Source organism: Xiphophorus maculatus, chromosome 9, assembly GCF_002775205.1.
Source record: "Xiphophorus maculatus strain JP 163 A chromosome 9, X_maculatus-5.0-male, whole genome shotgun sequence".
NCBI lineage: Eukaryota > Metazoa > Chordata > Actinopteri > Cyprinodontiformes > Poeciliidae > Xiphophorus > Xiphophorus maculatus.
In genome coordinates, this window is record NC_036451.1 from 18,212,882 (window position 1) to 18,227,061 (window position 14,180).

At 40.6% G+C, this 14,180-nt stretch overlaps 1 protein-coding gene across 1 annotated transcript in view; it reads right to left on the reverse strand.

Annotated features, from left to right (window-relative positions):
• Positions 1-10,900, reverse strand: part of LOC102236983 (procollagen galactosyltransferase 2-like) — a 28,972-nt gene extending 18,072 nt beyond the window's left edge. Inside the window, exons 1-2 of the mRNA XM_014471456.2 lie at positions 10,492-10,900; positions 7,450-7,730 (exon numbers count right to left, since the gene is read on the reverse strand). Coding sequence (XP_014326942.2) covers positions 7,450-7,730; positions 10,492-10,515 — 305 coding nt within the window. The 5' untranslated portion in view covers positions 10,516-10,900. The remainder of the gene's footprint in view (positions 1-7,449; positions 7,731-10,491) is intronic.
• Positions 10,901-14,180: the final 3,280 nt, after the last annotated feature.

Consider the following 14,180-nt stretch of genomic DNA (forward strand, 5'->3'; position numbering starts at 1 on the left):
TTCAGCCATCACTCCCAGAAGAAAAGTGCAAGATTCTCTGAAGACGCCAATATCCACATCTAGCAAAACGAGCTGAAGAGCCACTCAGAAAACCCCCATCCTAAAATTGTCAGTTTTACAGCCATTTGCACACAAAAAAACATTCTTCATTTGAGTCAGTGAGTGGTGCTGTGGATCCCTCCACAAAGAGAAACAAAGAGGCTAAAGACAGGAGCATCTTACTCTGGATTTGCCCCATCACGAGCTTCGAGTCTTTGTAATGTCACACTGACATTTTTTTTTTGAGCATCTAGTTAAAATTGGAGCAGATGTCAGAACTTTAAAAGTTCTCTAAAAACTGAATATGACAATAAAGTGCAACTCCACAGAAGATACTGATTTAAAGGTCAAGGCTAATTGGATCCAGTTACTTACCACAGTTTTGCCTTATGGGGGACTAAATGGAAAGTATGGAGTGAATCCAAATAACAGCAAAACACATGTAATTGAATCCACATCTAGCTGTCTAGCACAGACATGCATGTGAAACACATGCGATTGCACAGTCATAGGCACCGGGACAGAACCTTGTACGTAATTAAATAAATTATTTACGCAGTGCCAGGGCTCTGATTGAATGCATGCTGGTGCAAAACAAAAGCTAATTATTCACAAATGCAAGATCCTGTACAGCTATTCAGATAATCCGTTGCATACAACTGGATCTCCCAAGTCCGATAAACTTCAAGGTTGGACCCGATTTAACTCCTTCCCTGCACTTTGTAGCGTCTACATGTTCTGGGGATTCTCTGGGGCCTTTTTTGGTACAGAGGGAGGAGTAACCAGCAGCCATGTCTTATATTTAAAACGAAGACATTTCAGGGAGTCACAACAAATCAAACATCTACAAGCTAAAAGCAAACACACTCACCTTGTTGTCACCTAAAATGCCTCCCTTTGAACATTTCAATATGCCATCTGCCAAATGATAGAGTATGCTACTGCTGAACTGAAACAAATACAGATAAACTATTTACTTTTGAGATGTTTAAAAGCAATCTGTTGAATTTTATAGCAGTATCTGGGTAAAAGTGGCTGAATACAAATGCATGCGACAAATTTTAGAAAAAAAAATTTTCACAAAAGTTTTGAAAACTGTGAATCTTTATTGATTTCGTTCCACTTTGCTACTTTCTACTGGTTCATTTTCAGTTAAAAGTTTATATACATTTCCTCGGTAGAATTTGTGACTTTAGTTAAATGTTGAGGGGATCTTTCCACAAGCTTCTCACAACAGTTGCTTGAAAATAGATTTTCTATGGATTGAAATTGACTTCACTGTTCTTAAGCTACTTTGTAAATAATTTGGTGGTATGCAGCCATCGTCCATCCAAGATATTCTATCTTTTAATTCCTGCCCAACATAGGCTGTTTCAATAGGCCGTCTATTTTGTAATGGCATTCACCCCCAAAAGTTATAGTTGAGATGATGTTCAGAGAACGGCAAGTTACCACAAAGATCTTTAAGATCAACTGCTTCCTAAAATCAAGATCAATTTTAGGAATCCAAAAATTCAACTCTTTGTCTCAGAGTGAAAAACTGTTCAAATCTTGATATCTAAGTTGCTTTGGAGTGATAGCTTTTCCTCTGAGGGGTCTTCCTTTTCTTGTTGATATTTATGGTCCTGTTTCGACGTGGATAATAAAAGTCTCTTACCAGCTTTGCCAGCATTTCCACAAGGTTTTGAGTGTTTTGTTCAGACGCAAAAAACACATCCATCTCTGGGATACGGCATGATGGTTGGACATGCCCATGGTGTTTATGCTTACATATTTAAACTGATGCATGTTCAACCCTCAGGAATCTAGAGATTGTACCCAAGGATGAACCAGACCTGTGGAGGTAAACAATTTTCTTCCTAATATCTTGGCTGATTTTGTTAGATTTTCCATGATGTGTTTGAGGTGTTGCCTTTAAACACAACCGGCAGGTGTCCATCAATTTAACATAAATTATTCCTTTCAGTTTGGTCTTTGAGAGTGTAAAAAGACAAACCGCATGTCAGCACTTTCACCAAAGGAGTGGAAAAGCCTTTCAGTCCACCAGACTGATGTGTATTATGGGGATGCTATGCAAACTGCTGATGTGACTAATTGCCTTCAACATGAAAACTTTCTTCCTGTCAACCCAAACATCAGTAAAGCTCCACAGTACACACAGCATAACTCATCCAGCCAGACACACTTTAACTCAACATTCAAGTTCGATTTGTTGCGGTTCATTTTACCCACATTTCTCAGCGCACTTGTCAAAATAGCTGGATGACGTCATATGAAGAGTTAAATGTCCTCAGTCTACGTTATGTGAGAAATGGCCTTTATCTGAGCTGCAGTACATAAGGCAGATCTGTCAGAGCTAAAGTATTTAGGCAAAGGTGGAAAATTCTTACCCTGTGCTGTTATGTCATATTCCAGACCTTTAAATAAATCGTATTTCTTAGTTGAAAACTAAACATCCACTCACTGTAGATCAGAGTTAGTCAGATATTTTATAGCTATGTATCATTTTAACCAATAAATTACAAGAACGTTCACTGACTTAAAGACTGTTATAAATCAAATCATATAACACAAACCTCATTGTTTCTGAGCTCTGTGATGGTTGGTGGTTTTCTAAGAACAGATAACATTATGCCATAAAAGTGAGAATGCGGGTCCTGAGGGGAAAGACAATTATGTAAGTCTTATTTCCACTTTAGGTCCAACTCTGACAAGTCCACAAATGATCTTAACCCCGAGCTCAGCACCTGGAAAAGCGCTCCACCCTGACATGAACAGAGCCGGCAGGCATTCGACAGCAGGCAGCCAGAAACGAATGTTATCGCCGAGGGGTTTGAAACATCGGGATGCGCCTTTAGCAGCGAGCCTGATACAGAAAGCCAAAACACAAAGTTTACAATTCACAGAGTCTCTTATGATTTCCCTCACAGCTGGTTATAAGGAACACCATTCTGGTTATCTGCTTCTAACAAAAGAAATAATCAATAGGGAGAAAATCTGTTGGTGAAGCGTTGATGAAGTTATCTTGCTGGGTTATATTTCAGTGCAGCTCTGCTATTTCAGTGAGGAGCAAGAAACCTTTCATGGTTCAAGTGGAGGGCAGATTTAGTTGAGTTAGTTTGACAATGCAGATTATCCCAATTGCTATGCCTTCTGGGTAATTTTGAACACTGCTGACCAGCAGCCCCCCCTCCCTCTGCTAATACCTAGCATTCTTTCATTTACTAACAAGGGCATGAGAGGTTTTCTCCTTCCTCTACGACTATTCGATAAGATCAGCGCCCACTTCGAGGGGGGAAATTCCTAAATAAAGGAGGGCTGGTATTCAATGACAAACAAACAATCTGCACAGAAAAGAGCAGCAGTAGCATTATGGATTAGATCTAAACTGAATTTTGTCCCACTACCTTCACCTACAGGCTTTCTGTGCTTTTTGTGAACATATATGTTAGTTTCATTGTACGCATAAAATGTTCAGAGGAGCTTCATCATATAAGCAGCTACAGTAATATTGAAGGAAGTATCTATTTATATTTCCTCTCCTAAATATTATTTTTAGTAGGAAGTCCAAAGTTTACTTTTTAAAAGCTTGTTTGGACACTTTGTCACTCACAGCGAAATCCATATCATAACTGAGTGAAAACGTATTACTTTATTAAATAAACACGTCCAAATGTAAAGGTTTTTGTCCATTTAAAGTAAAGGTTTACAAGTTAAATCTTTTCTGGCAATGTTCCCTCTCGGTTGTGGAGCGCCTCAGGGCTCTATTATTGGCCCCATGCTGGTTTTTAAGGTTTCAACTTTGATCAGAGTTCACAAAATACAGTTATCTCCATTTACTTTTTTTCACTGATGATTTACAGATCTAACTACATATTCAAGCTATTATATTTGCTTAATGATCTAAAGACATCTCACTTTTAATAGGGATTAATTTATAAACTTCACCAATGACAACTATCTTCTTCCTATTCCAGAATTAATTTTAGACATTGCTACAAAAAATACCTTGCAACACGATTGTCTTTTATTATATTACGATTGATTTATTTAAATATTTCTTGTACAGTGTTTGTTCCAACTAAGTTTGTTTTACATATAGCATGGAAAGGAATAAACAAAAGTGAAATGAGGAGCCCAAACACATTAATGCCCCAGATATGTGTTGACTGAGGAGTCTAAACTCTGAAGGCCCCAACATCTCCAGCAGCATGAAGCGACAACATTTTAATCTCAGAAATTTACAGAAAATCTTTAAATAAAAACACAAGTTGCCACAATTTTTCTTCACGTTTAAAGTTTTTTCTCTCACTCACTGGATCTTGCCACACACAAAACATGATAAAACAATATTTCAAACTCCCGGGTTGAAAAACGTGGAAAGGTTCCCTCATTCCTGCTTTAACAATGTTTCCTTTTCATTTTAGGAACCCAGTGTTGATATTTATTCACCTGTCAGCACATAAAGACAAGACAGAAGTGAAGTGTGCTTCCCTAACTCCACCTGACATCTGCACATAACCTTAAGTGTATATTATCATATAAGCCCTTAAATAAAGGGCTTATATGATAAGTCGTGAAGTTTCACCTCAGTCACGTGACCCTAACCATAACCCCTGGGATCTGGTTGCTCAAAGAGCTTGTTTTCCTACTTGTGTGGATGTTTTATTTCCTATATTATGTTTTTGGGCATTTATTGGGTGGTTGGCCCTGGCCATAAGCTGCAATGATGATGAACACACAGCAACACAGAAAATGACTAAGACATGTCATTTTCCTAACCACAAAAAGCCAGTAAACTTTGTTCAAAGACAAAAGATTATAAATACCTCTGCATTAAAATATACTTGACGTTTCTAAACGCCAGTCATTCTGTTTCACATCAACAGAACCCAGTTCTATTACAATGTTTGAACTTCAGTATTTAGTTATTAGTTGACATTTATTGGGCTTCTGGCTAGCTTTGTATTTTCTTTAAACAAACCTCCTAACCACAGAGGCAAACAAACGTCTTCATTACATCGTTAACACAATAAGTGGGGTAGTAAAACAGCTACAGTGCTCCTTGTGGTGGCAGAGGATATCGCAAATTCACTATGATCTGTCTAGAAATATAAGTAAGTAGAGTTGGATTTGAATGTCCACTTGCCTGCATACATGCAAATAATATCACTGCAGCACAGCAGAAAGTTTGAAAAGCAGCACTTTAAACAATCACCCCAGCGTTTACTTGAAAAGATGACACTGTTTTTAATCTGCCTACTAATTATGCAAATAACTAATTCCGCAATTTTTTTAATTTTAGTTTTTAATATTAGTGTTGCTGAAAATGTTGCTTTAATACTGTCGCTAATAGCTGCCATAGTTACTGGCTACTTAAGCAATGACTCGCATGCAGTCAGTATTTTGTTGAGTTGCAATTGAGTGAAAAGCCAAAGCCGTCATCTGTTTATATCTAATTAGGCGTGGGAATAAATTATTGTAGTTTGGCATTTATTGTGAATAGGTATAAGAAACACCGAGCCCCAAACAATCAATAGAAATAATAACGTTATTATTTGAACTTTTTCCAGTAAACAGCAGCTGAATCATGTGTTTCACAGCTAAAAGACATCAAGGTTATAAGAGAGGAATGGCGATCACTGAACTGAAACTTATGTTGTCATGGTGTGTTCATCAGAGCTAGAAATGTCGACGTTTTTTTAGTTAGACTACATCAGAAGCTAAAAACTGATCTTCAGCCTATTCTGTAGGTGCAAACCTCGACACTGCATTAAATCCAACAGAGAGCATTTGTCCTGTTTGCACTGACAGCAGAGCACAGAGACGCCCCTCATGACTGATGGGGCCCCTTTCTCTGTTGGTTAATGTGATCACAAATCCGTGTAAGCTTCAGCGCCTTTCACACTTTGCTGCAAAGTGCCGGTTCTCTCTCCGTGGGAAGTTTTTCCCAGCATCTGAGTTCTCACGTGAAAACTGGGTGAATTTGATGAGGCTCGTTGGATTGGAAGCGGACCTCGTGCAAACAGTGTCGTCCACAGAAGGGAGGGACACAAAACAACAACACTCCACCAGCTGAAACGCAGCAAAGATATTCATATCACTTAGATCAGATCACAGTTTGATAGGTGGAGCCACAAGCTTCAAAGTATTTTTAATGAGATTTGATGGGATAAATTATGTGAAGTGAAAAAGAAATGCATGATTTTTCTGTCTGAAAAACAAACAGCAAAAAAACGTGATGTGCATATAAATTCAGCCCCAGTGAGTCAGTACTTTGCAGAAACCACAATTGGACTGATTAATCAACTCCATTTGGGGAGCTAATATATCCCACAGGATGATGCAGCCAAGTCAATGTCTCACAATGAAGATGGATTCCTCTCCTATCTGTGATTTTTGCAGGACAAAATGTTTGATTTTAGTCTCTTAGTGCACACCGACAGCACCTTTCTTCATACCATTAGAGGACTGTTGGGATGCAACAATTGATGAAACTCGTCTTTTCCATTACACAACTACTGTATATGCAGTGAGTTGTGTTATTCATTCATGTAAAAATCGTATTAACGTACAAAATACAACACAGAAAAGGAACAATAGCACTTTTGCAATGCATCGTGGTAAAAAATCATTGCACAGATTCAGAAGCAGACCTCCTAAAAGTTGTCCTTCATCAGATTATTATCACATCTTTTGAAGTCTACATAGCTGAGGCTCAAATTCTATTATCTGATTCATAATCCTGCATAGCCACCATCCAGTTTGTCCAGAGGCTCACATATATTTCACACATGACTTCCAAGAACTCTCTCTCTCTCTCTCTCTCTCTCTCTCACACACACACACACACACACACACACACACACACACACACACACACACACACACACACACACACACACACACACGCACACACACACACACACACACACACACGCACACACACACACACACACACACACACCCCTCCTGCTGCTGTCAAACCAGCTCAATGTCTTCTTTCATCCCTACACCTGCAGGCGCCCTCTTTGTCTGCTTCATCTTCTCCTTAGCCAGTTTACGGGACCCTACCTGTGGTGAAGCCCCTCTTTCATACCTGCGAGTCCTGCTGTTTTAAAGAGCCGCTTGTTTCCGCAGGTTTATGCTTAATCAGGCGGATGGGGCCGTGATTAAGGGTTAAGTCTAACCCTAACACGCCACAAAGCTCTTTCATCTTCTTCCACAGTGTGCAATTTGGGGAAAACGCAGCGACAGGTCTGTCGGTAAAGTTTACGAACCGCTCGTTTTTGGACCACCGTGCAGGTCACAACTGAATAGAATCTGGCACTATGATTTTTTTTATTTTTTTTTATTACTAATGCAGGTAAACTCCACATCAGCACCCCCGGGCGGCCCCCGCTCTCTCACCAGATCGCTATGCGCTCCCTCGGGTACTCCAGCCGCTCGATGCAGCCCAGGTAGTGCTGCAGGCTGTGCGCCGCGTTCCGAGCCAGGATCGCGATCATAACCTTCGGCGGCAGCACCGACGACTCGGGCTTCACCTGCTCCTGCACCAGCGTCACCAGTTCGGACGCGGCGCCGGCCACCAGGGCGGCCAGCACGGCCCACAGCTCAGCGACACCCGCGGCTCCGACCACCCGCATCTTTACCCCAGGATTCAGCCGTGAGTCAAGCCGGAGTCCTTCAGACTGAGAGAAAGAGGCAGAGGAAGAGGAGAGGAGTGAGAGACCCGTGGAAAGGTGGGACAGAGAGGCAGGGTGGGCGTGGAGGTCTCTACCTCTGTTACCCCTCCTACGGTCAGTGGCGGTTCTTGTTTGAATCCCACCCGGGGAAAGCCCCCATGTACAGTAAAGCCCACTGTGTGTGCAATAGATCAGATTTTAGTGTTGAGGGTGAAACATTTAGACATTACTCAATGTTAAGTCTACAGTTAAGGCCAAAAAGTGTTCACGTCAATGCAAAATTACATCTAAAAAGTTTTTTTAATCAGTCAAGAATCAATTCATCTGACTGTTCTTTGTAGCATGCTAGATATAAAATTGCCACTATAAAAACTAAAGCCACAAAACTGGTGAAAAAAAACAAACAAAAACAACTAGGACTTGGAAACTCCACTTTCAATTGGTATGAGGCCTGTACAGGATGTTTTTCTTCGACAATGTTACAACATGTTGTTTTGTCATTTAGTGCTTTTATTGGTTTCTTTTCCTGTAAAACACATCCTTTGTCTTGTTTTCATTAATTGTCCTTTTACTCATCCGGAGTACTTCTTTCCATCTCCACACCCTGACTTTGTTGAGCATTTTGAATGTTGCATAAGTGGAGAGTATGAAATCATCACATTGACAGGCTGTTGTACTATTCGACTGCCCCTAGTTTTAATTCCTCACAGCAACACAAGATGGGCAGAAAAATTTCCAACCACAGCTTACTTCTTCATATTTGCTTCCAGGGATCTAAATTTCCATGTAAGCATTCAAAGCTATGTCATAATGTCATAGGCGTTATGAATTTGTTCAATAATAAATAAAAATTATTAAATAAATAAAAAATAAAGTCTAACTAACATCACAACAAAACAGAAACATCCCAGACATCCCCCTCCAACCTCCCCCAAAAAATATAAAAATCTGAAATTCACTTTTCCACCTGTGGGTGGAGTCTTCTGTCCCCATACTTGGATCTCCTGCTCTAGAACTTGGCATCTACGCTCAACATATTACTATAATATTATAGTGTTCCCTCTTATAGAATTACTGCTGCCTTCCAGCAACCTCTTTTAATTATAGGAGCCTAACAACGGGCTCAGACAGACGGGCAAAGCTAGCTTGCTTTACTGTCTTGACTTCATTGTGTTTATTTAAGTTGGGCTCTCTGCCACTCTGTAATGTTTTTCCTTCCCTGGGGTAATGACAGCATTCTCCCATGTCTTTGGATGCCCTTAGTGTGGGTAAGTTGTCAGCTCCCTCTAGTGCCCCCCCAAAGATATTAGCATTCTGATGCACAGAAACATCAAGGAAATGACCAAAACATGCCGTCCTGATCCTGCAGCACCTGCACCAAGAGCGTTCTAACAACTCCGAGCTTTAAGTGTTTGACACACACAGGTTTTTTGTTCCTGTCGTAACCACAGGGCATCTGGCTGAGCAGTTGTGACTGGTGGAAGCTGTCCATGCTGTGACTTGCTCCAGTGGATGTTAACAGAGCGAACCTCTTTGGCTGAAGCTCTGGTCAAACAGAACTGAGAGTGTTTAGTTTTTCATTAACAAGTAAGCTCATCTGAATAAAACCCCAAAACAACCCCCCCCCCTTTTTTCCCCCCCCCCCAATTCATGTTAGTCATTTTATTTTGCGCTCTGCGTAAAAACAGCCTCACCCTCCTGGCCCAGCGTCAGACCTCTGCAGTGAGGCTGGGTTTTCATTTTTCAGATGGTTCAAACTCCCTGTTCTGTCGTAGCGGAACATCTGCTTAGTAATTTTGGTCGTGTTCTTGACACGTAGCCATTTGTCTTCCTAAGAGCTGATCTGCGGCTGAGAGACACAGCAGAGCTTTCTCGTCTGTTTCAGTCATGTTTGGGATAAATGTATGTTTCAAGAGATGCCAAGCTTTTTTGTTCGGTAAACTGTGGTTTCAGAGAAGGCTGGGCTTAAATCACCAAGTTCTTTCTCCATTGTGGCTTCTAATAGTAGGGTAAATCCTTTATGAATAAGGTCAGTAAATACAAAAATGTGTCACTGGAAACAAACAAATGGAGAAATATGTATTCCAGTTTGTGGATAAGAAGCTTAAAATTGTGGATATTTTAGATAAAAGTAATTCCTTGAAAGATTAACTTAAGCTTTTTGTTACATTCATGAGGCAGAAACAAACAGCCACATTTTCAGAGTATTTGATTAGGATTTTAGATGATACACTATTGAAGAGTAAAACATTATTCTGAGGAAAGACAATTACAAAAAGTTTTTAGTTTTAAAAGCTCCTAGCTCCTGTTACTCTGATACACTAAAATAAAAATTCAGTGCAACTACTTAGATTCAGACAACATCAGTTTGCAGAAAAATCCAACAATATACAGTAAAAAAAAAACAAAAATTGGCATGCAAATACAGAGGAAGGGATAAGAAAAGACAAAGGAACCAGATGAAGTAATCAGAAAATATGTAGTACAAGGAAGAAGAAAATTAGAAAAATTGAAGAATCATTTGCACAGAGAGAGCTGAACTAAGACTCGGTAGACTAGAAACCACTGGGAAAAGACTAACAGAGTACGAAATCTAAATGCACTACAAACACCACACCACTGAGAAACTATACACAAAGGAATGGACTAATAGGGCAACATCTTGCTAACAATAATGAACACAGAGAAATGAACTAGTTAAGGGAAAACACAGACACAATAAAAGCCCAAACACACAAAGATGACAACACTGCAAGAGAGCGCTAACCAGGAAAGCTGCCAAAAGGTCCATTGGTAACTCTGGAAGGTCTGCAGAGATCCTCTGCTCATGTGGAAGTACCTGAAAAACAAAATGTTAGTTGTGCAGTTCACAAATTTAGCTAATATGGAAGTGTGTCAAGAAGGAAGCCACTGCTGGGAAGAAAGCCTTCAGGAGCTCTGGAGTTTGCCACAAGCCATGTAGGGAAGACAGTAAAGATGTGAAAGAACATTCTTCGGTCAGATGAAGCTAAAATGTAACTTTTGGACATATATGCAACAAAAAAGAAGCAAAACAAAAAATTTTGCAACCGCAAGCCACACTACATATCCTGTCCCCATAGTGAAATAACGTTGTTCCCCTTTAACAGACTCCACGCCTCCAGCATGCAATCGTTTCTCAATAACCGAGGGAACAGACTCTCTGTACGGAGCAAAGTGTTGAACAAGGGGCTGGTTTTTGACAGGCTAATGCCACACCTTGCATTCATTTATTTATGAATGAAAAATGCAAACCATAAATCATTTCCTTTTCACATCACAAGTATCCATCTCAGGTTGATACCCACATAGGCTAGTAATAGACAACACAGTCAGATCTCTGAGGGCGTCGTTGGACCAGCAGGTGGTGCTCTTGTGTTGTACTTGTTGCCTCCCCTGATGTGCACCCCCCACCCCCCCCCCCCACCCACACACACACACACAGACAACAACACACAGACATCAATTCTTCAGAAGAAGCAGATTTCCCATGTGTTGAGTAAGAAAGCTCCTGCTCCTCTCCTGAGTCCCCTAAGAACTACAACTCCAAACTGCGACTGCTTACTCAGCTCACGTAAACTTGGCACAAAAGTGTACGAACATCCGTCACTCAGGCGGTCAGGCCAGTGTTTTCAGTCCTGTTGGTCCCTCAGTGGAGCGACGCAGGGGATCCCAGCGCAGTTCAGCCCTCATGCCGGCATGGTGACATTAGGTCACTGTGCCTAATGTTGAGATGGTTGCATGGATACGTTCAACAATTAGCTTCCTGCAGTTTATGTAGGTCACTTGTTGTGGGTGAGCAACATGAATCTAAATGTATGTAATCCCACCTTATTTCCCCCACCCCCTTCTCTTCTTAAGAGCTGCTCTGCAAATATAATCCAGAATATGGATCTGCTGCATAAATAGGAGGGGGAAGAAAGAGCAGAGTCTGCTGATGTAAGGGAATAATGTAAAAAGATGGGAGATAATATTTCACAGGACAAGCAAGGGGCAAAATGGAGCTGGTTGTGCAGCTAGGTGGGTTTACAGCCAGTGTAGGTATTCCAAAGCGGGTATTAGGGAACTGCTGCGGAGAGCTGAGACAGTGAGCAAAAGGCCTGTGGGGCATCCAGGCAGGAAGCCAGCCAGTGCCTCTCACAGTTGACTCATAATGGCTACGTGGGCAAAGTCTGCCTGCACACACACACACGCACATATGGACGCAAATTTGCCGTGCAATATCTATGGTTTCTATTTCTTTTCAAGCACAATAAAAGAAGATTTTGACAGGTTTACATGTAAAGATTTAGTCCAAACTGCTTGAAAGAGCTGTGCGTTTTATGGTGAAGATACATCCGGACAAAACTACTTATTCTAAATGTTTTCTGTCACTTTTGTAAGTAGAAAAAAAATCAAATGAGAGCAAAAACAAAATTCTGTAAAAAAACAACAACAAAAACACAGCCATGGCTGCTATCATTCAGTGATTGGTTTTCTTTGCCAAAGAAAGCTCACTACTTCTAACCTGTTTCCTCTTAATGAGAATTCATACACCGATCTGCTGGAGGGCATAGCTGCTGTTCTGGTAGCCCAATGACATCACACAGTGTCTTCCCACTGCCTTGTTTTGTCTGGCGATCACTTTGTTTTAATATAAAATATATGGTATTCACTGAGATCCCTGTTTAGAGTGCTGGCTTAAAGTGTTTTTGTAACGTTTCATCTGGCCTATCAAAGGGTTTTCAGAACACTGTGCAAATGTGTGTTTAAACATAATGACCTGAAATTATCAGTGAATTCGATGTTCTCGTGTACTCCGCTCACAGGTACAGAAATGTACACAAATTATAGGAATGCCTTTGGAAAATTCAGTGGACGAGAATTACAATTGTCGATTGCCTGTTGTGCTCTTCCAGCCGGAACAAAGAACTGGTGTGGACGCTGTCCACTGACTACAGCTCCACTTTGAATCCCATCATTTCATAAATATGAACACGCAGCTCCAACAATCTGGCCAGGATTCAGCTGTAAAGTTTGACAAGGGTTGAATTATCATGATTAGATGGCTTGGAAAGGAGTGTGCACTGTCATCCCACAAGAAACTCAATATGAAACTGTATGAAATCAAATAACAGGCTGATAAAAACTTAGCTTGTCAAACGTGTTCCTACTGCTGCTGTTCAAAACACGCCAGTTACATTGATTTTTAGTCATTTTCACACAAATATTCCTGAAACCTTAGCCCTAAAACACATAGCAGCCAAGAACATGTTGTTCCTCTTCCAATGCTCTCTTCTCACACACATACATTACACTCACAAAGCAGGGAGGAGAGAGCTTTTTTTTATTGGTACTTGCGTCAGTGTGGAAAGAACATTTTCTTGCCCATATTCCTGTCTGAGGTTAACGGTCAACATCCGTCTCTTCCTCTCTCCTTCCCTGCCTCATTCCCACTCCTCCGAACACCTCCTCTTAATTTCTCGCTCCAGCCTCCTTTGAGCACTTTTATATTTCTCCGTGTGGGAGATCATGACTGCCAGCGCCGGCCCACAGAGACCCCTTTCTCTTTTCTGATTCGCTCACTGGTTGCTGATCATAACCCTAAATGCCCCTGCCAGTGAGTCATGCGAGGTAAAGAAAGAGTTTGTGTGCATCGTGTGTCGCACAGAGGCAGCAGGGAGCAGCTATTACAGAAACACACTTCAAGCTTTTTTAACTCGCTGAAAGCATTGTGGGATCTGGTCCCACTGGGAGCGCGTTGGGCTAAACATCAGAGCAGATATCGATTCAGAACTTCAATATGTTTTACAGTACTAAATCATGTGGCTATTTATATATATATATAAAAAAGCTCAGTTGACCACAGAACTATAAACAGAAATCACTTTTTCATTATGAAAGCATTCAATCAATGAGGCTGCATTTTGATACAGTAAAAAGGGGGAATTATTACTTCAAAAACCAAAGACAGTTTAAATATTTTAACCAAGCACGGCACGGCGCTTGGTTAAAAGTTGCAGAGTCAAATTCAATTGAATAGTTAATGCTGGGCGTCCTTACATGAGTCAGAGTGAGAAATTTACAATCAATTTTTTCTCATTAAAACTGAATAGCACAATGGGAGGCTGAACATTAAAATAGAAATCCTACCAGATATCTGGGAAGTAATTTGTATTGGTATGAAAAAATATCCCTAAACTATTCAAACATTTGTTGGAGAAAATGTAGTACAGAAATTGGGTCTCATATGTTCACACTATGACCAAACTCAAAAATAATAGAATACTAGATTCATGTTTTTGCTGCACTACATTATGAAGCCAAAAGTGGCAATGCTCAGGCAAATACCTAAAATACTTGAAGGCTCAGGCAGGGAATCCCTGTTGTGATTGTATCTTAACAACATTGTTTTTAACTGGAAAATAACACCTTCAAATAGGTCATTTAACAGAAACC